This window comes from Alnus glutinosa, chromosome 4, assembly GCF_958979055.1.
Source record: "Alnus glutinosa chromosome 4, dhAlnGlut1.1, whole genome shotgun sequence".
NCBI classification, from domain to species: Eukaryota; Viridiplantae; Streptophyta; class Magnoliopsida; order Fagales; family Betulaceae; genus Alnus; species Alnus glutinosa.
This window is the reverse complement of record NC_084889.1, coordinates 5,814,861-5,837,155: the sequence shown is the minus strand read 5'-3', so window position 1 is coordinate 5,837,155 and position 22,295 is coordinate 5,814,861. Positions and strand designations below refer to the sequence as shown.

Sequence of the window (22,295 nt, the reverse complement as noted above, 5' to 3'; positions counted from 1 at the left end):
AAAAAAGTTGAGGGCATTTATGTCATTTTTGAATTTGAGTTAGGGTATTTAAGTCTTTTTACGAATTAAACTGAAGGTAGGGGACAAAGTATGTAAAGTTGGTAGTTGGATACTTTCTTTTGGTCGATGTGTCAGTTCATAGGGGCATGTTGACAATGACTGGTAGTTGATGGGGGAAAAAAGTAATTACCCCATTTTTTTTTTTTAATAATTTCTCTCTTCTTTCTCGATGGTTTAAGAAAACAATAAATAAATAATATTTAAATAAAATAGAGAATGAAATAAAAAAAAAATAAAAAAAAAAAATTATAGGAATTTATATTGAAAAAATAGTAAGTAAAAAAAAAAATTGTGCTTTTTTATTAACTAAAATGTATAACATTGCTAGAGATGCACTAAAAAGAGATAATTCGACTATGTTGATAACTAGAGCCCAATCTTGAAAAGGCTAAACTCAACTCAAGCTTAGATCGAGCTTGACTTATCAAAGCTAAAGCTCGCCCGATTTTACTAGCTTGCAACCATGCAGATGAATATCTTGAGCACGGGCAAGGGCCCTGATTTCCCACTTTCGGCTTACCTTATGATGGGCTGGCCCATTGTCCATAAGATACGCTGGCGAGGTACACTAATTTTGTTGTGCTAATTAAGACTAGTCCCATTTACCAAATTAAGTAGTGGGCCGATTTCGATCTCCACAGTCTTTTTCTTCTTATTGGATCTCCACATAGTCTGGCTACGCTATAATAACTATATTTTTATTTTATAATTATTTCATATTACTAGCATGTCTTTTTCTCATTTCTCCCAACAAGTAATGGCTTTTTTATAGAGTGGACAGCTCAATTTCTTGCTTGTTCTAAGATTATTCTCAATGGCTTATGTATTTTTATATGTAAAATGATTAATTAAAACTTATTTTATCTATTTTAACTAATGGGTTTCAAAATATACCATACATCCGATTATTTATAATTTCATTATATCATTTAAATATTATTTTTTTTATTATTTTTTTATCTTTCTTTATTTTAATTCTAAGATTTTTTTTTTTTAATAATAATTTGCTATAAAGTTAGCAAATTATTATAGCAGTTAGAGGAGCTACAAATAGAAGAATAAAAAAAAATTACAGTGTTGATATAGCAGTTCTAATCAATTTTAGTTCTATCTTTATTTTAAAAATAAAAATAAAAATAAGAGTTGATTAATAATACCACATTAGTATTATAAAATAAAAATATAATATTCAACATTATTCGTAAAGATACGATGACAGCCATCCATGAACCAGTGGAACTGGACTTGGAATTTCAAATCTCATTGTCGAAATGGATGCAAAAGCGACCATCAATCTTGACAAAAATAATAAAAAAAATCTTCCCATTTCATAATTATAGGTGGCTTTTTCAACAGGTTAGAACACTAACTTTGGACAAACACAGAGAAGCAAATGGCTGTATCGGCATCCTGGCTTAGGAGAGATCGTCTGTTCGACCTACTTTTGTTAGTTTCTATTTTGTCTGTATGCAACCCGTTGGATGCTCGATCTGGGCTAGCCTTGCGTATTTTCTATTTTAACTATTAATTCTCACTTTTACATTTAAATATTCTTTTCTAAAAATTTCTTTATTCTTTATTGAAATGAGAGAGAATGTTAGAAATTAAAAAATATTTTGATTTTACATTTAGTAAGGTGAACAATAAATTTAGTGAAACTCTAACAGCCCACCAAATTTTGTTTTTTTTTTCCAAATTATTGAGTTGAGTGCAAATCTTTTTACTCTTATTTTAGCACTCTGGCTAGGGCTAACCAATGAGAATGCTCTAAAAGATCCTGATCAAATTGTTCTACAATATGATAATAAGTGGAAGTCTAATGGTAGGAAAAGTTCATATTTGCATAATATCTTGGGAGCTAATTAACAGCAATCTAACAATAAATAATTGTTGTACAAACCCGGAGATACAATTTTCTTCCAACTTTGCCTACGTGTCAGTTTATTTTTTATTTTTTCAAAAAACAACGTAACCATTGTAGAAGAAATGCTAGGTCATTTTCTTAAAAAAAATAAAAATAAACTGTCATGTAGATAAAGTTGGACGAATATTATGTTTAAAGTTGTACAACAATTATTTCTCGCAACTAAATAGCAAAAAAACAAAACACCAACTGGCAATGCTTGAGCAGCAAAAAGTAATTTGCCAACGAACGACATTTCTACGTTGTCTTTTGTTGTTGTCGCATTCCCTCTCAAACGGTGTGATTGATTTGACATAAATAACTAAAATTGATATGAAACTATAATATAGGTACTGTAAAAAAATTACAATATATATGCTGTAGTTTTTTCAATAGCTAAAATTTAACTTCATTTTCTCTATTTTTTTTTGTAAAACATTTAAAATTGAGTCTTGACTATCTAAGGTATTTTATTTTATTTTCTTACCGCTAAGCCAAATCCATAGCACAATGTTTTTCTTATGCTCCGTTTGTTTCGGCGTAAAATGATTTCTGGAAAACGATTTCGACATTTTCCGGTGTTTGGTAGGGACGAAAATAATGGTCAACGAAAATCATTTTCGGTTTGACCGTAAAAGCTTCTTTAATTTTCGGAAAATGATTTACGATTTTTAAAACCGTAAATCGTTTTCCGAAATGAAACTCTTCGTCCTTACACGCATGTTTGATATCCGATCATCAGAATTTAACAATTATCGGTCGTCGGAATTCGGTCGGCGTCGGAGTCCGACAACATCCGGTCGTCGAAATCCAGTCGGCGCCAGAGTCCGAGAACATCCGGTCGTCGGAATCCTGCTGGCGCCGAAATCAGGTCACCGGAATTGTACCGGCGCCGGAATCCGGCCACGGGATGACAAAATTCCGGCCGGATATGACTGAATCCGGCCATTGATCCTGCCGGATCCTGCCAAAATGGCCGGATCCGGCCATTTTGGTCGGATCCGGTCAAACTTTTTTCGCCGGAATCCGGCAATGGCGACCGGACGTTGCCGGATTCCGGCGACATTTGCCAAACTCTGATTTTTGCATTTCGTAATTTTTTCGTGCAAACCAAACACCGAAAATTATTTTCAAGAAAATTATTTTTTCTGAAAATAATTTCGCCGAAATCATTTTACGACGAAAATCATTTTACGTCGAAACAAATGGAGTATTAGTTTCTTACACCCAAGAATCTTGTCAACAGAAACAAGTGGCAAGTTGATCGCTGAGCTAAGATTGAAAACATGTCATCGGCTCATCATCGTTGTGTACATGCATGTTTGGTTCCTACATGGATGTTACATTAGCATGGATCGCCATGTGATGTTGGTTTTGGAGCTGATCAATGAGTTTTGTCGTTGGGCCCACACTCCAAGTTAGAGAGAATCCAATCCAAATTAGGAAAATGACTTTTGCACGGTATTGTCTTGTGCAAAAGTCTTAGTGATATGGGTGGGTCTCATGTTGTGGAACTCACCAAATGGATTTTATCCGTGAGATTCATCTCATATCTTTAAAGTGATACACAACTTATCTTCAAATTAAGTTGGTAGGTTTGACCGCATGCGGGTTAATACTAATTTGAGTTTTTCCTCTTTCACGTTTAGCTAAAGGAATTGGGATTTAGATTCCCTCAAGTTCATCTTATTATGATAAGAGTTATGATATATTGTATTTTAAGACTTTTTTTTTTTTTTTTTTTTATCATTTTTGTTCTCGTAGTAAATTTTATTTTTACCATTTTTTTTTAATAAAAAAAAAATCTTAAAATTAGATAAAGAGCCACATTGCCACATGAATAAAATGGCCAAAAATTGCGTCATTGACAAAATATTATCTCTCATGATAATGCTTTTTTAGGGTGTCCACTGTCCGGTAAGATAGGGTTTTATTTTTCCGGTTAGAAAGGCTTTTTTTAGCCAATTTTCAATTTATATTATTATTATTTTTTTACAATGTATTAATTGTTATGAGATTTTGGGACTGGCACTCCTTTCTCTGGTGTTTAGTTTTTTTTTTTTTTGGTATTAATGATATATTATTATCTCACCTATAGAAAAAAAATAAAAAAATAATAAGGGTATAATGCTTTTAGTCAATGAACATTTAATGAAATATTGTACGTAAATTGAGAAATCAGGTAATTGAGCAAAGGGCACAACCCGGCCATAAGAAGAACAGGTGTCAAATAACTATTAGCATGAGAAATCACGACCCCACATTTCCAAAAATCCCCAGCAATCCCCCAAGCCAACCATCGGCTCCTCTCCCCTCCACCACCACTACCAAGACGCTCTGATCCTCGGAAACATGGACGCGTGCCCGATCTACCGGCTCCCGCAGGATACTCTCCATCAGATCTTCTCAAGCCTCCCGCTCCGCCAGATCATGATCTGCCGCTCTGTCTGCAAGTACTTCCACCAGATTCTGACCTCACCGTACTTCACAGACCTCATTGCCGCCCGACCACCATCCACCCTCCTCGCTCTCCGCCCACCTCACCACCACCACCACCACCACCATCATCGCCACGCTTCCTCTCCTCCCTCCCTCCACGTGTTCGATCCGGACCAGGATCGATGGCTCAGATTGACCCTCGACTTCCTCCCCTTCCGGTCCCCACACCCCGTCGCATCCTCGTTCGGGCTCGTATACCTCTGGGCCGACTCGCCCCACTCGCCCGAGTCGAGCAAATCCCTCGTGGTCTGCAACCCCTTGACTCGGCAATTCAAAGTCCTCCCCCAGCTGGGATCCGCCTGGTCGCGCCACGGCTCGGTCCTTGTTGACTCGGCCAACCGAGTCATGGTGCTGACGGAGCTCGCGGCCCTGTACTTCTCCGGCTCGAACCAGTGGCTCAAGTTCTCATCCAACCTGCCCTCGAAGCCGCGAAGCCCAATCCTGGTGTCGGACTCGGTGTACTCGCTATGTGACATGGGTTCGCCTTGGCGGAGCCAGTGGAAGCTGTTCTCTTGCTCGATCAGGAGGCTGAGGAGCTCCCAGACGTGGACTCGCCTGGAGCGGCACGAGTGGGGGGACGTGTTTGACATACTGAAACGGCCGCGTTTGGTGCGAGGGAACGGGAACCGACTGCTGATGATCGGAGGGTTAAAGTCGTCGTTTTCGTTGAACGCGTCGTCCTCGACGATCCTGATCCTGAGGCTGGACCTGGACACGTTGGAGTGGGACGAGGCGGGTCGGATGCCCCCGGACATGTTCAAGTGCTTCCAGGAGTCGAGCAAGTTCAAGGTGTTCGGTGGTGCCGATAGGGTATGCTTCTCGGCCAAGAGGGTTGCGAAGCTGGCCGTCTGGGACCGCTGCGAGGCCAAAGGGGAGTGGCGCTGGGTCGACGGGGTGCCTGGGAGCGGCGTCGGCGACGGCCTCTGCCGGGGGTTCGTGTTCGAGGCCAGGCTCACGGCGTTGCCCTGATGGCAATGCCAGTTAGAGGTTGGTGTTTGTGATAGCATTCAATTATGTTGTACCATATTGTTGTATTTGGATACTCAAAATGCTTTAATCCTTTCTACTGGCAATTGAGAGTTGTGTAGTGTATCTTTATCATGTTTGGCGTGTGTCAGCAACTCCTAACATAATCTATGTTACACAACCGTTTTTGTGCTAAACTTGCTATCTTGGGATTGTTGCACTTCTAGACGCTGCTTCAGTTGGAACTGCTAAAGGCGTGTAATTTAGCCTTCAACAGCACACCCACACTTAAAGTTGGTTAATTTAATAGTGGGGCTTCTGTATGCCTGTGGATGATGCGGGTCTCCTATGAGGAATGTGATAGGGGATTGGGAGATTGCATTTATTGGGGAGAGTGTGTTGTGTGAGTGGTGTGACTTTTAGGATGACTCTATGGATCGGTGGATTTGAAGGGTGAAGCCTAAAATGCCTTTATTTTTTGCTTGATTGTCAATTCTTTCCTTGAGCGCGATGCAAAATTAGCACCTTTTCATTTCCTTAAGTTGTCTACTTGCAGTATAGTTCTCTTCATTTTGCCTTTATAAACCACAAGTTAGTGTCATATTTGGCAGCGGTTATGCAGTGCAATTTCTCAGCAACTGCAATACAATAGGAAGGCTCTTAACCTAGAAAAAAGCCTCGTCTCTGAATGCATCTTGGTATCATATAGGGAAGTTCTTATCCAAATTTATTTATTTGAATAGGATTTTGTGCTGATTTATCAAGATGTTGTACTAGGGATGTGATTCAAGCACCTTGATAATGATGGATGACTTTGAAGTTATGGTAGTCATGAACCATTGCTACATCAAGGGACTATGGTTCCAGCCAATCTATTAAGGCATTGATAAACTAGCCACGCTATATATTGTTCTCAAATTATTGTGATTCGGGGGTTTGAGCTTCATCATCATCTGCCTTATGTGTGATGTTAACTCATTCCCAAATATTCACCAAAATAAGAAATAGGTTTGAAAACAAAGCTAGGAACTTACGCTAGATTAAGAATCAGTGGGTTGTGATTGATAGGATCCGGCTTAGGTGGTGTAAAAAAACAACAGGAGATCCATGCAAAAATAATAACGTGCCAGATTTAATTCTAATATCCTTAATCTATACGATGTCGTGGTGCTCTCCATAAAGTTGGAGGCAATTGATGCCGTCTGTTTCCAAGGCAAACTCTAACACAATAAGTTCTTCCAATTTGATCACAATCTTAATTCATTCGGAGAAAAATCAAGCTTAGAACTTGTTGAAGAAGCTGAAGTTGAAGATTTCAGTGAAAAACAAGGAGAAGTATAGAAGGAAAGAGAGAGAATCGTGAGAGGAGAAAGAGAGAAGCTGAGCAAGAGAGAGAAGGCGAAAGGATAGAGAGAAGCAGAGGTGCAGACTTATCATCAAAGATCTTTTGCAGTAGAAATTTCTTCCATTCCTTCACTAGACAGCTTTGCTCTTCGTGGGCATAGAGCTTCTCTATTATTCCAGTCTCATATTGAAAAGATAAGTAACTTATATAAAATGTGTGATTTGTAAAGACACTCACGAGTGCTAAGTTTTACATTGTTTGCTTATCAGGTGAAACCGGGTTTTATAAATGATTTTAAGGAAGCTCCAAATTGACTAGTCTTTTTGATATGATAGTGCAGATGTAGAGGGAATTCAACAAAACAATTCTACCAATCTTTCGTTGCACAATTTCACACATTCAGTTATATTCTTTCTTCTTTTCATTCTTTTTTCTTTTTTTCATTTTTTTTTTTAATATATGAGTAAACGACATATATCATAAAAGTGTAAAGTGTCTTTAAGTGCACATAAAATATGCAAAAGAAAATACCTAACTAGAAAGAGCAAAAAAAACAAGGAAATAACTATAACTAATCATCAAAGGAGACACATAAGCAGTTGTCTACAGATATGAAGTTTTGAAGAATAAGGACTTAAATCTCCTCCAATGTTTTCTCATGGTCCTTAAAACTTCTGTCATTCATTTCCCTTCATGAACACCATAAAAGGCTCGTAGGCACTATTTTCCACACAATGGCACTCTGCGGACTGCTAGAAGTCCACCAACAAGCATACATAATGACTATATGTCTAAGTATAACCCAAGACAGTCCAAAACGATTGAAGAAGGCAATCCAAATGGCATAAGTCATGTCACAATGAAGAAAAAGATGGTTTACAAACTCCCTATTCCTCTTATACATGCAACATTTATCCACCAAAATGATGTGCCACCTCATAAGGTGTCTGCTACACACTCTCAACATCCTTCACTACAGACCAAGGGGCAATAAAAAGATATAACCTTGAACAACCCTCTTTTGGACAAAACCCATTGTAGCTTATCTTCACTTCATTGTCTTACTGTAGCTGTATACAACACCTAGAAGAATGAGGCAAAGACATCCACCTCTCAATCATGAGCCGCTTTAGCAAAGTTCATGTTCCACCGATTGGAACTACCATAAAACTCGGAGTGAGTCGCAACAAAGGTATCATTTGCACAAACAATAAACAAAAAAACAAAACAGAGAGAAATGAGGCAATTTTATACCTTTTGCTCTTGGTCGAGAATTAGTCCCCTTTCTCTATCATGACTTCACCTCTGTTTCTTTCTATCCTCACGTCTTCTCTCTCTCTCTTGCTCAGCTTCTCTCTTTCTCCTCTCTCGATTCTCTCTCTTTCCTTTTTTATTTTTTTTCCTCACACCCTCTCCATACTTCTCTCTGTATTTCACCGAAATCTTCAACTTCGGCTTCTTCGACAAGTTCTAAGTTCGATGTTGCTTCGGTTGAATTCGGATTGTGATCAAATTGGAAGAACTTCTTGTCTTGGAGTTTGCCTTGAAAACAGACGGCGTCAATTGCCTCAACTTTTTGCTGGCACCACAATGTCGTATGGCTTAAGGATATTGGAGTTAAATCTGAACCTCCCTTTTTTTGCTTTTTTTTTTTTTTTTAACTACAACACTTAAGTCAGATCCGTGATTGATGTGTAAAATCACCAATTGTTTCAAAAGCTTAAGCTAATAAGAAATGATTGATTTAATCATTTAATTAGATATTCTAACACCCCCTCACGTGTGGTTTAAACTCTAACTTAATAAATGAGGCCTAACATGTGGATATTCAATTAAAATAGAAGGTGTATGACAGAGACAATGTTCGAACTTAGAACATTTACTTTGATACCATGTTAATTTATCATTTATCTCAAAAGCTTAAACTGATAGAAAATTATTGATTTAATAATTTAATTAAATATTGTAAAAATATGAAATTATAGAATATAGATATACATTATACACTGCTCAAATGATTGAACCAATTGAAGCTCAAATTTCCTCTATAATCTTTTAAATTGACATGGTTTGAGTGCTTAGTTAAGGCATCATGTTGTTACTCTATTATCATTCGATTCCATTCCATTATGTCTTTTGTGAATGATTTGCAGAAAAAGAAATAGTCATACTTTTTTAGGACGTTGAACTTGCATTGATTTGGATCAAACCCTTATTCATGAGAGCGCCTTAAGCAGTTTTTATTCCACATCTTTTGTAGAATTTCTTGATGTTTTAAACTTAATTTCATTGTAATTTTTTGGAGTTGCTCTAGTGTATACATCCAGTGTGCTGGAGCATCCTCCTCTCTCTTAATAAAATGATTATTTACTAATTAAAAAAAGAATTAACTTCAAGTTTCCTTGGCTAGTAAAATGTTTTTCATGCATTCTCTATGTTTTAATTCATGCTTCTCTTGGTGGTATGTTCCTCCATTTAGTTTTCTTGGGGCTTTTAACTTGTGAGGAAACAGAGTAGTGGTTTTTCAGGCTTGGTCAGACCAGGAATCCTTGCCGTTGTCATTTGTCAAAAGGATTGATAATGTATGTAGTCATGTAGAAGACTAAACGTTCAGCAAAAATAATTAGACGATATTATTGGTACCTGCTACAAATTAACATACATTACCGAGGTTTGGTGATGTTAGAATTGTACCTTTGAAATAATGGAAAAGGTTGTAGCTGAATACACCACCATGGAACTGGACATATTTACCCCTATGTAAACCCAATAGAAAGGTTTGCAAAGTTAATTTTCTCATGCATTATACAATATTACATTACTCAATAACTATCAATTATATTAGTATTTTGACAAGCCCAGCATTGAATTACACTTTTTTCTCTTCATACTTAACATGACTCTCACATTGCATATTAATTGAATGTCATTTACCATGTAATCTATACACACACACACTCTCTCACTCTCTTTTTTTTTCTTTTTTTCTTTTTTTTCTTTTTTGTTGTGTGTGTGTTTTAAAAATATAAAAATAAATTGAAGTATAAAATAAAAATTGAAATTTAAACATTTTATAGATGAGATAGTTCTTAATCTTCAATTGTCTTGATATTTTGCAAGTGTAAAAGGTATGTAAAGGCAGCTGTTAATTTTGTCGAAATATTCATCAAGGACAACCAATTTTTAGAGGTGTAGCATTACATTGGGAAAGATATACACCAAGGTAGCCTAATATTGAAACGAAGGAAAATGTTTAAGGGTGTATAATTGACAAGTCAGTCACTAATTAATTAAATTGACAAGTCAAATTTTTTGTTTAATTATTTCATCAATTATAGAATATAGATTGTGGCATCAATTTGTAAAAGACTCGTAGTAAAAGTTGTAGTACTCAGAAGAAATGCCTAGTAATGATTTCTAAGAATGTATGGTTGACAAGTCGATTAGCCACTAACTAATTAAATTGACAAGTCAAATTTTTTGTTTAATTATTTTATCAATTATAGATTGTTGCATCAATTTGTAAAGGACTCGTAGTTAAAGTTGTAGTACTCAGAAGGACTCTAAGGGCGTATGATTGACAAGTCAGCCACTAACTAATTAAATTGACAAGGTAGATTTATTTGCTTAATTATTTCATCAATTATAGATTGTCACTTCAATTTGTAAAGAACTCGTAGTAAAAGTTGTAGTACTCCTAGTAGTACTAAGGAGAAATGCTTATGTCATTACTAGAAATCTTTGTGGCTCACTTGCTCGATCAGATGGGCGGGCAACTCAAGACTTGTTCGGAAATGTAAACTCTATACGGCTCTCTCACATTTACTAACAATTCGGACAACAAATTGCTGAAAATACAAACCTTAGACATCTTTTAATGAGTATTAAATTGTCAAGTGGAAGTTAAGGCAAACGAGGTATGAATTAAGAATGTTTACTTTGGAAGATTATCATTCTGGATTGCTGGTTAAAGCAGGACAAATCATGTTCTCTGCAATTAATTAGTTTCTTTATACTTGCTTCTATTGGTGAACCTCCCTTGATTGTGGACAAGATTTTATTACTGTAGATGCTGTAAAATATAAATTAAATTATGAAATGGTTACTCTCCATTTCAAGTATCCTATATATTCATGCTACAAGAGGCTCCGCTTGTGCATCAATAAAAATAATACTACAAACTTGTAAGTCATGTAAGTACATCAAGTCTGGCCCAAAAAGAAGAAGAAAGAAAATGTAATTTCAACATTAATTATTTGCCAAGTAAAAAAAAAGAAAGAAAAAAAAAAGAGTTAGCCCACGCAAAAAGCTCATTGGGCAAGTATTATATTCATATAATCATATACTTTAATTTGTTTTCCAAAATTTGTGGCCCAAGGGAAGCGTTCATTGGTAATGAAGAACAACTATTTATTTTATACATAACCAACTAGAGATTAGAGATGGTTAAACTGCGACGACGCAAGTGTATCAAAGATTCAGAAGGTATAATTTTTACCACAAAATAAGAAAAATTGACCCCTGTATAATAGAAGTCGACACTCAGAGATATAATATAACCCTATTATTCTTTGAAATTACTCGTTTATTAGAACTACACTCTCTCTCTCTCTCTCTCTCAACCCCCAAAAAGTTTTGGACTAATATGTGCTAATGTATGGTCGAAAGGGCTTTGAATTGCTCTTATCTTCTGGTATTTTCTTTGAAATATACGTATTTGTCTCTGTGCTGCTTTTTTTTTTTTTGGGAGAGGATCTATGGAAGGAACTTTACTTTCAATTTTGGTAGCTGAGGTGAGAGAAGGGCACAAAAAAGAAAAAGACGAAAAAATTTGTATTGGTTGAAGTAGAATTCAGTTCTGGGGATGCTTTTGTTTCTGGGAGTTCAACCAATGGGATAAAAATTTAAGCTTTGAAATGTCATATAAGTTCCGTGGATGTAATTTATTGGAAAATTAGAGCCCCTACTTGCTTGCTGATCTATAGAGAATTGCTGGATCGTTTTATTTTCTACTCATTTTCTTGGCAACTAAACGGGAGGAAATTCTTGATGTTGAACATATTTTTGAGAAAAACCTTGTATTGCTTGCCTTTCAATTTTAGTTTTGGTGATTAGAATTGAGCAAAATTGTGAGAACTCTCTCTATGTCTCTATGTTGGGTTCACACCTCAGTTTTCAGTTCATTTGCTTCATTAGTTCAATCCTGCGTGAAAAAGGACACTCTTTATATCGAGAATGATAGTATAAAATAATCATCTTCAAAATATCACTAAAAAATAGAAGGAAATTGTCTGCAAAGTCCTTTAGTTTTATCTTAAATGACTTATACGAGTATCTAGATTCATGTCATCCTGCTACATACGTAGGAAATTATACCCAAAAAATTAAAATAAGAAAAAAAAAAATTGGAGATCAACAATAGTAGCCGCCACCCTCCACCCTCCACCCCCACAGAGGGAGGTAATGGAGGGTGGCTCTGCCTCCAATTGAGGGGTTGTGAGAGTGGCTCCACCCCTGCCCACCTCACAAAAGGGGCGACATGGGTAGAGATCTAAGTCACAAAGAAATGGGGTTGTGGAGCTCAATCTGCGCACACATTTGTTGTGGTGGAGAACCACCCTAATATAGGGGGTGGTGAAAGTGGCTTCATCCTTGCCCACCTCTATCGGGGTGGAGAATCTCCACCCCCATAGAAAAGGCGGTAGGGCTTGCACTACCACAATAGAGATGTGTTGAGGTGGATAGCCCGTCTCCCTCTTAGCGGGGGTATAACTTCAACCTTGCAGAGGTGGGTCAGAGTGGCTCTCCATCTTTGCATAGGTTAGCATTTGGCAGGGATGGAGCCATATCAACTTCTTAGAGAGATGGATCTCAACCCTTACAACCCCTTTGAAAGGTGGGCAGGGGTGGAGCCACCATTCACCACCTCTCTCTGTGGGGTGGATGGTAGCGGTGAACCCTTTTTTTCTTACATAATTGGTTGATGTGCATCTTTTCTTTGGCCTAACATGGACAATATGACAGGTGGCAAGCTTTCCGTTAAAAATGGGATAAAAAATTTGATGGAGGGACGTATTTGTGATTTGAACAAAACTCAGGTCCTTACTTGTTATAGAGACAAAACTCAAGGACTTTTGGGATAATATTTCAAAAAAATAAAAAATTAGATTGGTAAACTTTTATAAAACTAATTTCAGTTTTCAATCACTGAAAAACACATTTTTAATGAGTTTTATAAAAATGTTTTAAGATGTACGTAACTCTTTACCGCTGATACACTCTTCAAAACAAACCACAAATCATGTTTAAGAAACTAATTCCTCTACCTTTGTATAAGAATTTTTGAAAACCTATGCTCACTTTTTAAGATGCGAAACCTGGTCTTGTTACTTAAAAAAAATAAAATAAAATAAAATTGAGGTTGGTCTCCATGAGGTAGAAAGCCCCCTTCATGGTTTGAGGTGGGTCTCCCATCCTCACCTCTGGCCCCACCCCACCGGAGGGGTATTAGACTACGTGGAGTTTGGTTTGTGTCTGGCCTGATTTAACGTTAAAAACACTAAATTTTATATGATCTTTTTTTTTTTAGGTTTAGTTCATGGAGTGGAGGTGTAACGACCCAAAAAAAAGTGCTAGCTATATTTGCGCTATCACTCCAAAATGACTAGTCAATTTGGAGTTCCTTTAAAATTCTTTATAAAACCCAGTTTCACCTAATAACTAGGCAACGTGGAACTTAATACACATGATTATCTTTATAAACCACCCTCTATGTGGACTATTCATTATCCTAATATGGGACCGGGATGTTACAAACTTCCCCTCTTAAACTTTTGACGTCCTTGTCAGGGCCACGTCATGCAGCGCTCCAGTACCACATGGCCTGGCGGTACTAGGTGGCTCTGATACCATTTGTAACGACTCCAGAAAAAGCGCTAGCCACATTCTCTTAGAATTCCTTATAAAGCCTAGTTTCACATAATAACTAAGCAATATGAAACTTAGCACTTATTACTATCTCTATAAATCGGCCTCTATGTAAGCTATTCATCTTTCCAATATGAAATCGAAATGTTACGAGAGGTTAGACTGCAAATAAACGCAAGACTTAAGGAAGGAGATGAAAAGCCGATGAGTTCAGAAAAATGTTTATGAAAAACTAAGGTTTTGTTCTTGGGCTCACGAAATTCAATTGGGTGAATGCCGATTCTCTATACATAACAGAGCAAAAATTGTGGTTTGGAATTTCACGCGCGGGTAATTACTTTGGTAACAATTTCCCACTTTATGCAGTTGCTAAATTGTATTAGCAAGGGCTGAAAGTGTTGTCCCGGACCCGGTCCCCGTCCAAGGGTACAGGAACAAAGTTGTGGAAGGAACCTTCAACTAGAGTAAAAAAGCTTCAAACGTTAGGAAGGAAGAGATGGCCGGGGGCTTCTTATCAGCCAACCTGTAACACGTCCAATAACCCAACAACCAAAAAAAAGGGGCAAAAGTAAAACTATTAATTTGTGTCGATCGAGTGATCATTAGAGGATTATAATGCATTAGCTGCCGTGTAAGTCTCCACTCTACATCAACATGACATCAACCATATTGAAGACACCTAATTAATTAGCTCACTTAAAAACAATGATTGCCTAACTATATTATGTGTGTTTATAAATGCGATAATCTTTAAAGATAAAGAAATTTTAAACGTTACCCATATTTTTTTTTTATGTCTCTTTAATAATAATATGACTTTTGATCATAAAATGATGATTTTAAAAGTCACATCATTACTAGACGAATACAAAAAAAACATAAATATAATGTCTAGAATTACTCAATTGGATAATGATGAACATTTTAGACGTAGGCAAAAGAAAATAAAAATAAAAATTTAATGAAATAACTGAAGTAATTTACTTCATTTGTTGATGAATACTTTATGAACAGTTAATCTAAGTTTAAAATTAATCAAATTAACTGATCAGACTTACATATAATTTCGTGTGACATAGCGTGAGACCGAAAACGTCTCTATCATGGGGCTTTTCATGATGCTTTCGTTGACAGTGAAAGAAGTCCTCTTCCCTACGCTACAAGTTGAGAGATTAGAGACAAAGTCATCTCTAGAAACGGTTGGTATAATTATCGGCCATAGTTTATGAGAAAAAAAATAAAATAAAATATATATATATATATATATATATATATATATATATATATATATATATATATATATATATATATATATATATATATATATATATATGACAAAAACAATTGAAGCACATCGCGCGATACAAAAACAATCAATTAGTTGCGTAATTTCTAATTTATAGGCTCTTGATTTTGCTGCTTGCTCTCGAGCACTACGGCATTTCTCCTCAATTAGAGTGGAGTACTGCAGGTTGGCAAACTTTGTGCCCTAGCCCTATTATTTTCTCAAACAAAATAAATTCGAAAATACATCTTCCTTCTTGAGAGTACTGATCATTTTGTCCTTCATGTCCCTCACGTTGATCAGTCATGTTTCCCTTTATCTTTTTCTATTTTTAGGACTAAGCCAATTAGCCAAACCAGGTCAACTTATAAAATGACAATGCTTAACGACGGCCCTTTGCCCTGCTAGTTAATTGCCTGATTGTTTTTGATGATGCAGTTAATTATACGGTCAAACTCTAGTAACGGAGGCACAGAAGAAGTAAGAAGAGAGGGAGACCTGTGAGGAGTGTTGATAGAGGAAGTTTCTGATTCTTAAGTTAGCAATTGTGAATATCGAGTAAAATTGCTCTAAAAATGAGGGTTAAAATTTTAGTAGCTAGTGAGAATGATTATGTGACCATGCTCGAAATGATGGCATATATTCTCCATTTAAGTAATACCTCCTGACAGGATATAGCTCTGGCCGTGTCAATTGTTGATGAGATATAATTCTGACTAGGTGTGACGCTCAATTATAACCATAATTTGGTGTGGCACTGAATTATGACTTATTAGCAGGTTGTCAGCGTAACCTGATGCAGTGCTACTGAACAAGATTCTACGTTCGCCGGCGGTTACGATAAGACTGAAGTTGGTTATTCTCTATGCCCTACTCCATGCACTCATTACGGATGTAAGAATTAATAATCTAGCAAAGATATGAGAATAAGAAACAGAGAAAACACATATTTTAGGTGGTTCGGCTTATGACCTATATTTGTATGTCAAAATCTTTTGTTTGTTACATCTTTCCTTGATTATTTCATTGTATACATGCAATACTCTACTTATAAAGAAATAGTTTGAACATTACAAATCTCTTTTACTTTTATATTAACAATAATAAATCTAATTTATCATTTTGTAACTCTTGTCTCTTGAGTGCTTGTAATTCTTATCTCTTGAATACTTGTAATTCTTGTTTCAATAATGAAATTGTTGAGCTGACACGTTAGCTTTCTTAATCCGTACGAAGCCCGTGGCTTGGGTATGATCAAGCTGGCCCAAACCATGAGTTCTGAAGCCCGTACTGTCGACTTGGGCTGGCCAGTGGGTATGTCGGTACGTATGTCAGTTTTTGTGGAATATATATATATATATATATCACAATCTTTGCTAATTGGATTGAAGAAAAGTGAAGGTCACGGAAGGTTCCTTCATGCGCGAAGCACAATCGTCCATCCATGTGTCAACTGAAGTAATTAAAAGAATAAGTAATCTCCATTGATAATGGAGTGAGTACAACTTAACGCCCATCCATCAATCAAATAGAAAAAGAAAAAGAAAAAGAAAGAAGAATAAAAACAAAAGAGACCCCATTCCATTTCCATTGTGAATTTGTGGTTAGTTTCTAGGTAATTTCCATTCATGTGTTTGAACGTGGAATCATTTCATGCCACAGTCCGCGTACGACCTTTCTCTGCTTAGACTGCTTTACAGTTCCCACTGTGAGAGATCGACGACACTCGATCGACAGCATTATGGAGCATTTGCTTTTTGGACAATAAACGCTTGCAAGTAGACCTCCTCTCTTCCTCTACATAATGCCTAATATGATCTCAGCTTGTCACTCAAGCATTTTCTATTTTATCGTCTTCTACCATCATTTCATTATGAGTCATGCTTGCCCCATTGTTAACCAAGGCAACATAATCATCACATTTGTGGACCAGTCTCCCCATTTTCTTTTCTTTTTCCCTTATGTTAATAATAAGAATTTTATCAATACCCAATCCATTTTCTCATCAACAACGATCGAGCTTATCTATGTCCTGTTAGAATAATGATCCAAAGCAAATCCATCCAATTTTTCTTATCAATTTTCGGTTTTTAACATGTTTTAAATGAAAAAAAAATTCACTCTTTTGTTTTCCAAAAACGCATGATTTTAAATATCGAACCGTATTTTCACTTTTCTTAAATTAATGCACGATTTTACAGATTTTATTAAATATTTAACTACATTTTTTGCAAATTACATTCTTATTAACTGCATTTTAAAATCGCATTTTTTTAAACTGTGACATTTTGAAAACTACTCAACTATCTCCAAAATAAATAAATAAATAAATAAATACTAAACCAAACAGATGTTAATAAATACTTATCTATGCTCTCCGTCTCTGGCCCCTCTTTGTTATATATATATAAAAAGACCCGTTTGGGTGTGTGGGTACACCACGAAGCTCGGTCGAAGTACCTGCGAAAAAGCCTATAACCTGAAATAGCCTGTTTTATAATTTGAAAGATACAGTCACTGTCCTTCAAATAGGATAATCTTTGATTCACTTTTTTTTTTTTTTTTTAATGAGCAAGTGGGGCTTTTTCTATATATCTGTTACTTAAAAAGAGAGTGGACCAATAATTTTAGAAACAGAGTAATTAAAGAAAAAGAGAAATGCTATCCCTCCATTTCCACCTTCTTCTTCTTTTTTTTTTTTTTTTTTTTTTTTTTTTTTTTTTTTTTTTTTTTTTTTTTTTCTTCTTCGTATTTATCATTAAATATGTAAGACCTACATGCAGGTTTACAATGGTGAATTTGAGGTGAAGATGGATGGAAGAATGCTAGGAGATAAAAAGAGAAATGCTATCCCTCCATCTTCTAGCATTCTTCCATCCATCTCCACCCATATTTTTTTTAGGGTTAAATACATATTTGCCCTTATGCTTTACGATCTTTATTTTTTGCCCTATCAGTTTTACTTTTTATCAAATTTGGTACCTGTGGTATATGAAAATACGGAAATGGTACTTTCGTCTTTCTGTCCAAAACTAACGTCCATCCACGGTATTTTTTGTCATGTTGTTGGAAACGATGTGTAAAGAATTGGGTTTTGGGCTTCAAATTTTTAGGTACCCAATGACGTAGGTGGACGTTAGTTTTGGACGGGAAATTAGACAGAGGTACCATTTCCGTCTTTTCATATACCACAGGTACCAAATTTGATAAAAAGTAAAACTGGAGGGGCAAAAAATAAAGGTAGTAAAGCAGAGGGGGCAAATATGTATTTAACCCTTTTTTTTATAAGTTGCTTTGTAATTATAACCTCGAAGTTTAAAAATTTGCAATGTCGGTATCTCATGTTGCCGCTCTTTTTAATTTTATCCTCTTTTTCTTTTTTTAAAAAAATGAAAATTCTGGTGAAGCCATTTGTTTTTTTTTTTTTTTTTTTTTTGGGCATTTTAACAAAAAGTGGTAAAATTAAAAATAACTGGAATATGAAATACCGACACCGTAAATTTTAAAATTTTTAAATTATGATTTGAGAGTGTAAGTGAAATTTTCTCAAAAGAGTACAAAGTAATAAATGGATATAGCTAGAGCTTACCGGTTCTTGATAGTCTTTTCATTACAAAAACTTGATCACCAGCCTGTGAGAGGATTCAAAGAAAAAAATGATTTGGGATTGCATGCCCTTTTCAAAATTTTACGATACTGCAGCTTAATTACCTTTCTAAGAGGAGTGGCAAAAGTAGGTTATTATTAAAATTAAAACTTGTTCCAGGTGGATAAATGGATTCCGAAAAGGTAATGGGACTTTCAATTAGTTTATTTTTTATTTTTAAAATAAAATCCTGTCTATTTTATTGCACTTAATTAATGTTGTGTAAAGTGTCACCTTATTAGATCTGTGTGGCAACGTTTTCATCATTAAATTTATAAAAATTCATTTGGAGCATGAAACTAATTGAAAGGATTTGGCAGTTAAGATATTCTTAATGGTGATTACTATTCACTGATTAGTATCTTAGAAAGGAAACTTTAATGAGAATGAAATCTTAGTTTGTGTATAGAGTAGATTTAGCACCCAACGACCTTATCACTTTTATGTTAATATTTGCAGTGCAGCATGTATTGAAGCTGATCATCTGTATATATACTATGATCAGGACCATCCAATTTACACCATGCTTAGCTTAAAATCTGTAAATGAAGATTGGGTTGGGCCCATTTTTATAGCAGAATAGTGAAACTGATCAGGTCTTGTACGCGAAGCTGTGTTTTGCGCAATGACTCAGTCAACATTCTTTAATTGCTGCTAGTGACGTAAGAGATTTGAGCAACTTGTAATATAATATATGGGTTCGGTGGAATGTTTCCTCTGTTAGATGTTAGGTCACAATATATTTGTGTTTGTGTAACTGTGTTGCGTTGGGATCAAGTCAAAAAAATGAGCAAAAGAGATTAATAAAAATATGATTTATTTAATTAAACGAGTTATATTTCTCAATCCTAATCAGTTAATTTCATGTTAACTTTGTGGGTTGCCTTAATTTCGCGTGTAGGGCCAATTTGGATAGTATTGAGACATATATATATATATATAAGATTATATAGGTCAACTTTTTTTTTTTTTTTTTTTTTTTTTTTTTTTAATTTTATTTTCTTTGTATAAATTTTTTTTTTGGCATAACAATTGGAAAGAAAAAGGCTACCTAGAAAGCCACTGTCCTCCTGCTGCAGAGCCTATTGATTTAATTTTTCAATTTTCTCTGAATTTACCAACACGTACACGAGGCTCATAAGTTCAACATCAAAGGATGTTACAAAATTTGTTTGCATGAGAATGAGAGTATGATCAGAGCAGCAGTTCATGGTAAGCGTATGAGACAATTCAATGAATTCATAATACCTGACTATATTTATTGTGTTGTTCAAATACGCCAAGTCATAGTTGTACTAATCGCCAAGTCATAGTCATACTCTTAAATACACACCCAATTGCTAAAACAATGCTTAAATCTATATTCCACAAACATTAATAATATAGAAATAAACATCCAGATTAAGGGGACGATGACTACCAAGCAGTATATATATATATATTTCTTTCTTTCCTTCCTTCCTTAGTTACTTCATTTGATCGTTAATTATTGGGTTTTTATTGGGATTTAGAGAGGAGGGAGGGGGTATATGGGAAGGTAATGACATGTTTGAGGACTCAGAGGCTATGTACATATAGTTCTTCAGCTCTTATTTACATTAAGAGTGCTTCAAATCACAATAACTATCACGTTTGAGAGTGCATTTGAAAAATATGATAAATCTACGTTTTCATGCAACAGGCAATGGGTGTTTTTAAAAATGTACAATTATTATAATTGCGTTTTGGAAATTACATTTTCATTAATTGTGTTTTGAAATTGTAAATTTTTTTTAAACCACACGTTTTGAACATAAAAAACCAAACACAATACTTAAGAGAAGAGAATATATATTAGTAAGCAATCAAACAACATTTAACATATGACAGGGGCGGAACCACCCCTGATATTCCTAAAATTTTTAAAAGGCCCTTAAAATTTGAAAATTTCCTTTATTTTAAAATTTTTTATGAGACGGACTCCTCAAAATTAATTGCTTACTTGACCTCACAATTTTATTTTATATTATTTTTATTTATTTAATTTAGTCTTATCTCCCTCTCCTAAAATTCTAGTTCAGCCCTGGCATATGATGTAATCTGTGTTATGAAAATTAAATTCATACTTTTCATCATGTAATCTGTGTTATATATGAAAATTAAATTCGTGTACTTCATCATTGCATAATCGATAAGAGGAATTGAAATAATGAAAAGCATGACCTTTTGTTGTCATAACAGAGATTATATCATTATTGTCATATATGCTAAATGCCAAATATGGTTTAGAATTAGAATACCCCCTGGCAATACATATTCAGAAATAGTTACATTCTTTTCTGACAAGCTCGGGTGCCTATATGACAACTGGCTTAGACAAAGGCCAGCGACAAATTCTCTTGCTCTCTAAACGCAAGCACTTTATTATTTTAAGACATTGCCTAATAACATGGCAATTGACAAATACACCCTTAACAAAGACAAGCATCCATAATATGTTTATTTAACAACATAGCGTTAACTTGCAAGCAACTTTAAGCCATTGGTGGGCATTTTCCTCAATCAGACAATTGACCAATAAGCCTTTATAAAGAAAAAACAAAAGATTCTATTTTTTTTTTAATTAATATAAAAAATAATAATAGACGAACTGTATAGCCTATTGAGTTTTTAAGCAAATATCATTATTCCGTGTTTTAAGGATAAATATTAATTTAATAGATCAAGTATATTGGTCTCTTTCAACTTAGTTAAGTCCTCCAAAAGATTTAGATCGTACTAGTGAATCTTCAACATATAATAGATCTAGTAATACTAGCATGAAAAAACTTATTGAAGATCTAATTGCTGCATTTAGACTAATCCACTGTGCTACCAAATTGTTGCATTGAAAATGACTAGTTGTCAAAGATGGTTGTGGAGATGAGTAGATAATCCAAGCAGGATGTTCTCAAAGTCTAAATAAGTATGGTTTCTCTATTTCCATAATTTTCCAAACTCCCATTAAATTCTACACCAAATGCTTTTTTAGAATCAAAAGAATCCGATTTAATTTAATTTAATTAATTAATTTTTGTAAGTGAATCCGATTTAATTGAGTTGAATCAAAAGATTCTCTCACATGTTGCTCTAATCGTATTATTATTCTAAACAAAGCTCACCAATTAACAGTTGTCCAATCTTAAGCACCTTTGTTCCGCCACTATAAGTTTTTGTCCGTGGCATTTTTCACGAGGAAGCTACAAAATTCCATTTTCAGGTGTAAAGTGCGAGGGAACTCTAAGATGTCCATGCTCGAGGGCACAGACCCAATCAGTCCGTGCCACGGACCTGATGTCCAAATCAGCACAGGTTGAAACAGGAGAGATGGACTGTGACTAGTGCCTTAGGAAACGGCCCTGTCACTCTAAAGACCCCTCTGAAAAACGCTTATTGCATGAGCCATTTCCTAAATGGCGCGTGACGGCACGAGACCCTTTTCCTTCGCTTTTTAGTTTTTTTGGTACCAAAATGGCCTTCTCGTGAATTTCCTTCAATCTTGGACCCGCCCTATAAATTTTAATTCCCGAAAATTCACAACCCTATCCACTCCACCTCTTTTATTTCTATTAAATTCTGCACAATCGATTTAATTAAATTACCAAAATTTCCTTTTTTATAGGAAAAAAAAACTTGTCTACCTCTA

General features: G+C 35.3%; 1 protein-coding gene across 1 annotated transcript; it reads left to right on the top strand.

Annotated features, from left to right (window-relative positions):
* The first annotated feature begins 4,192 nt into the window (after positions 1-4,192).
* Positions 4,193-5,563, top strand: LOC133866751 (SKP1-interacting partner 15). Its single transcript, XM_062303381.1, has one exon. The coding sequence runs from the start codon at positions 4,316-4,318 to the stop codon at positions 5,429-5,431; it is 1,116 nt and encodes a 371-aa protein (XP_062159365.1). The 5' UTR covers positions 4,193-4,315; the 3' UTR covers positions 5,432-5,563.
* Positions 5,564-22,295: the final 16,732 nt, after the last annotated feature.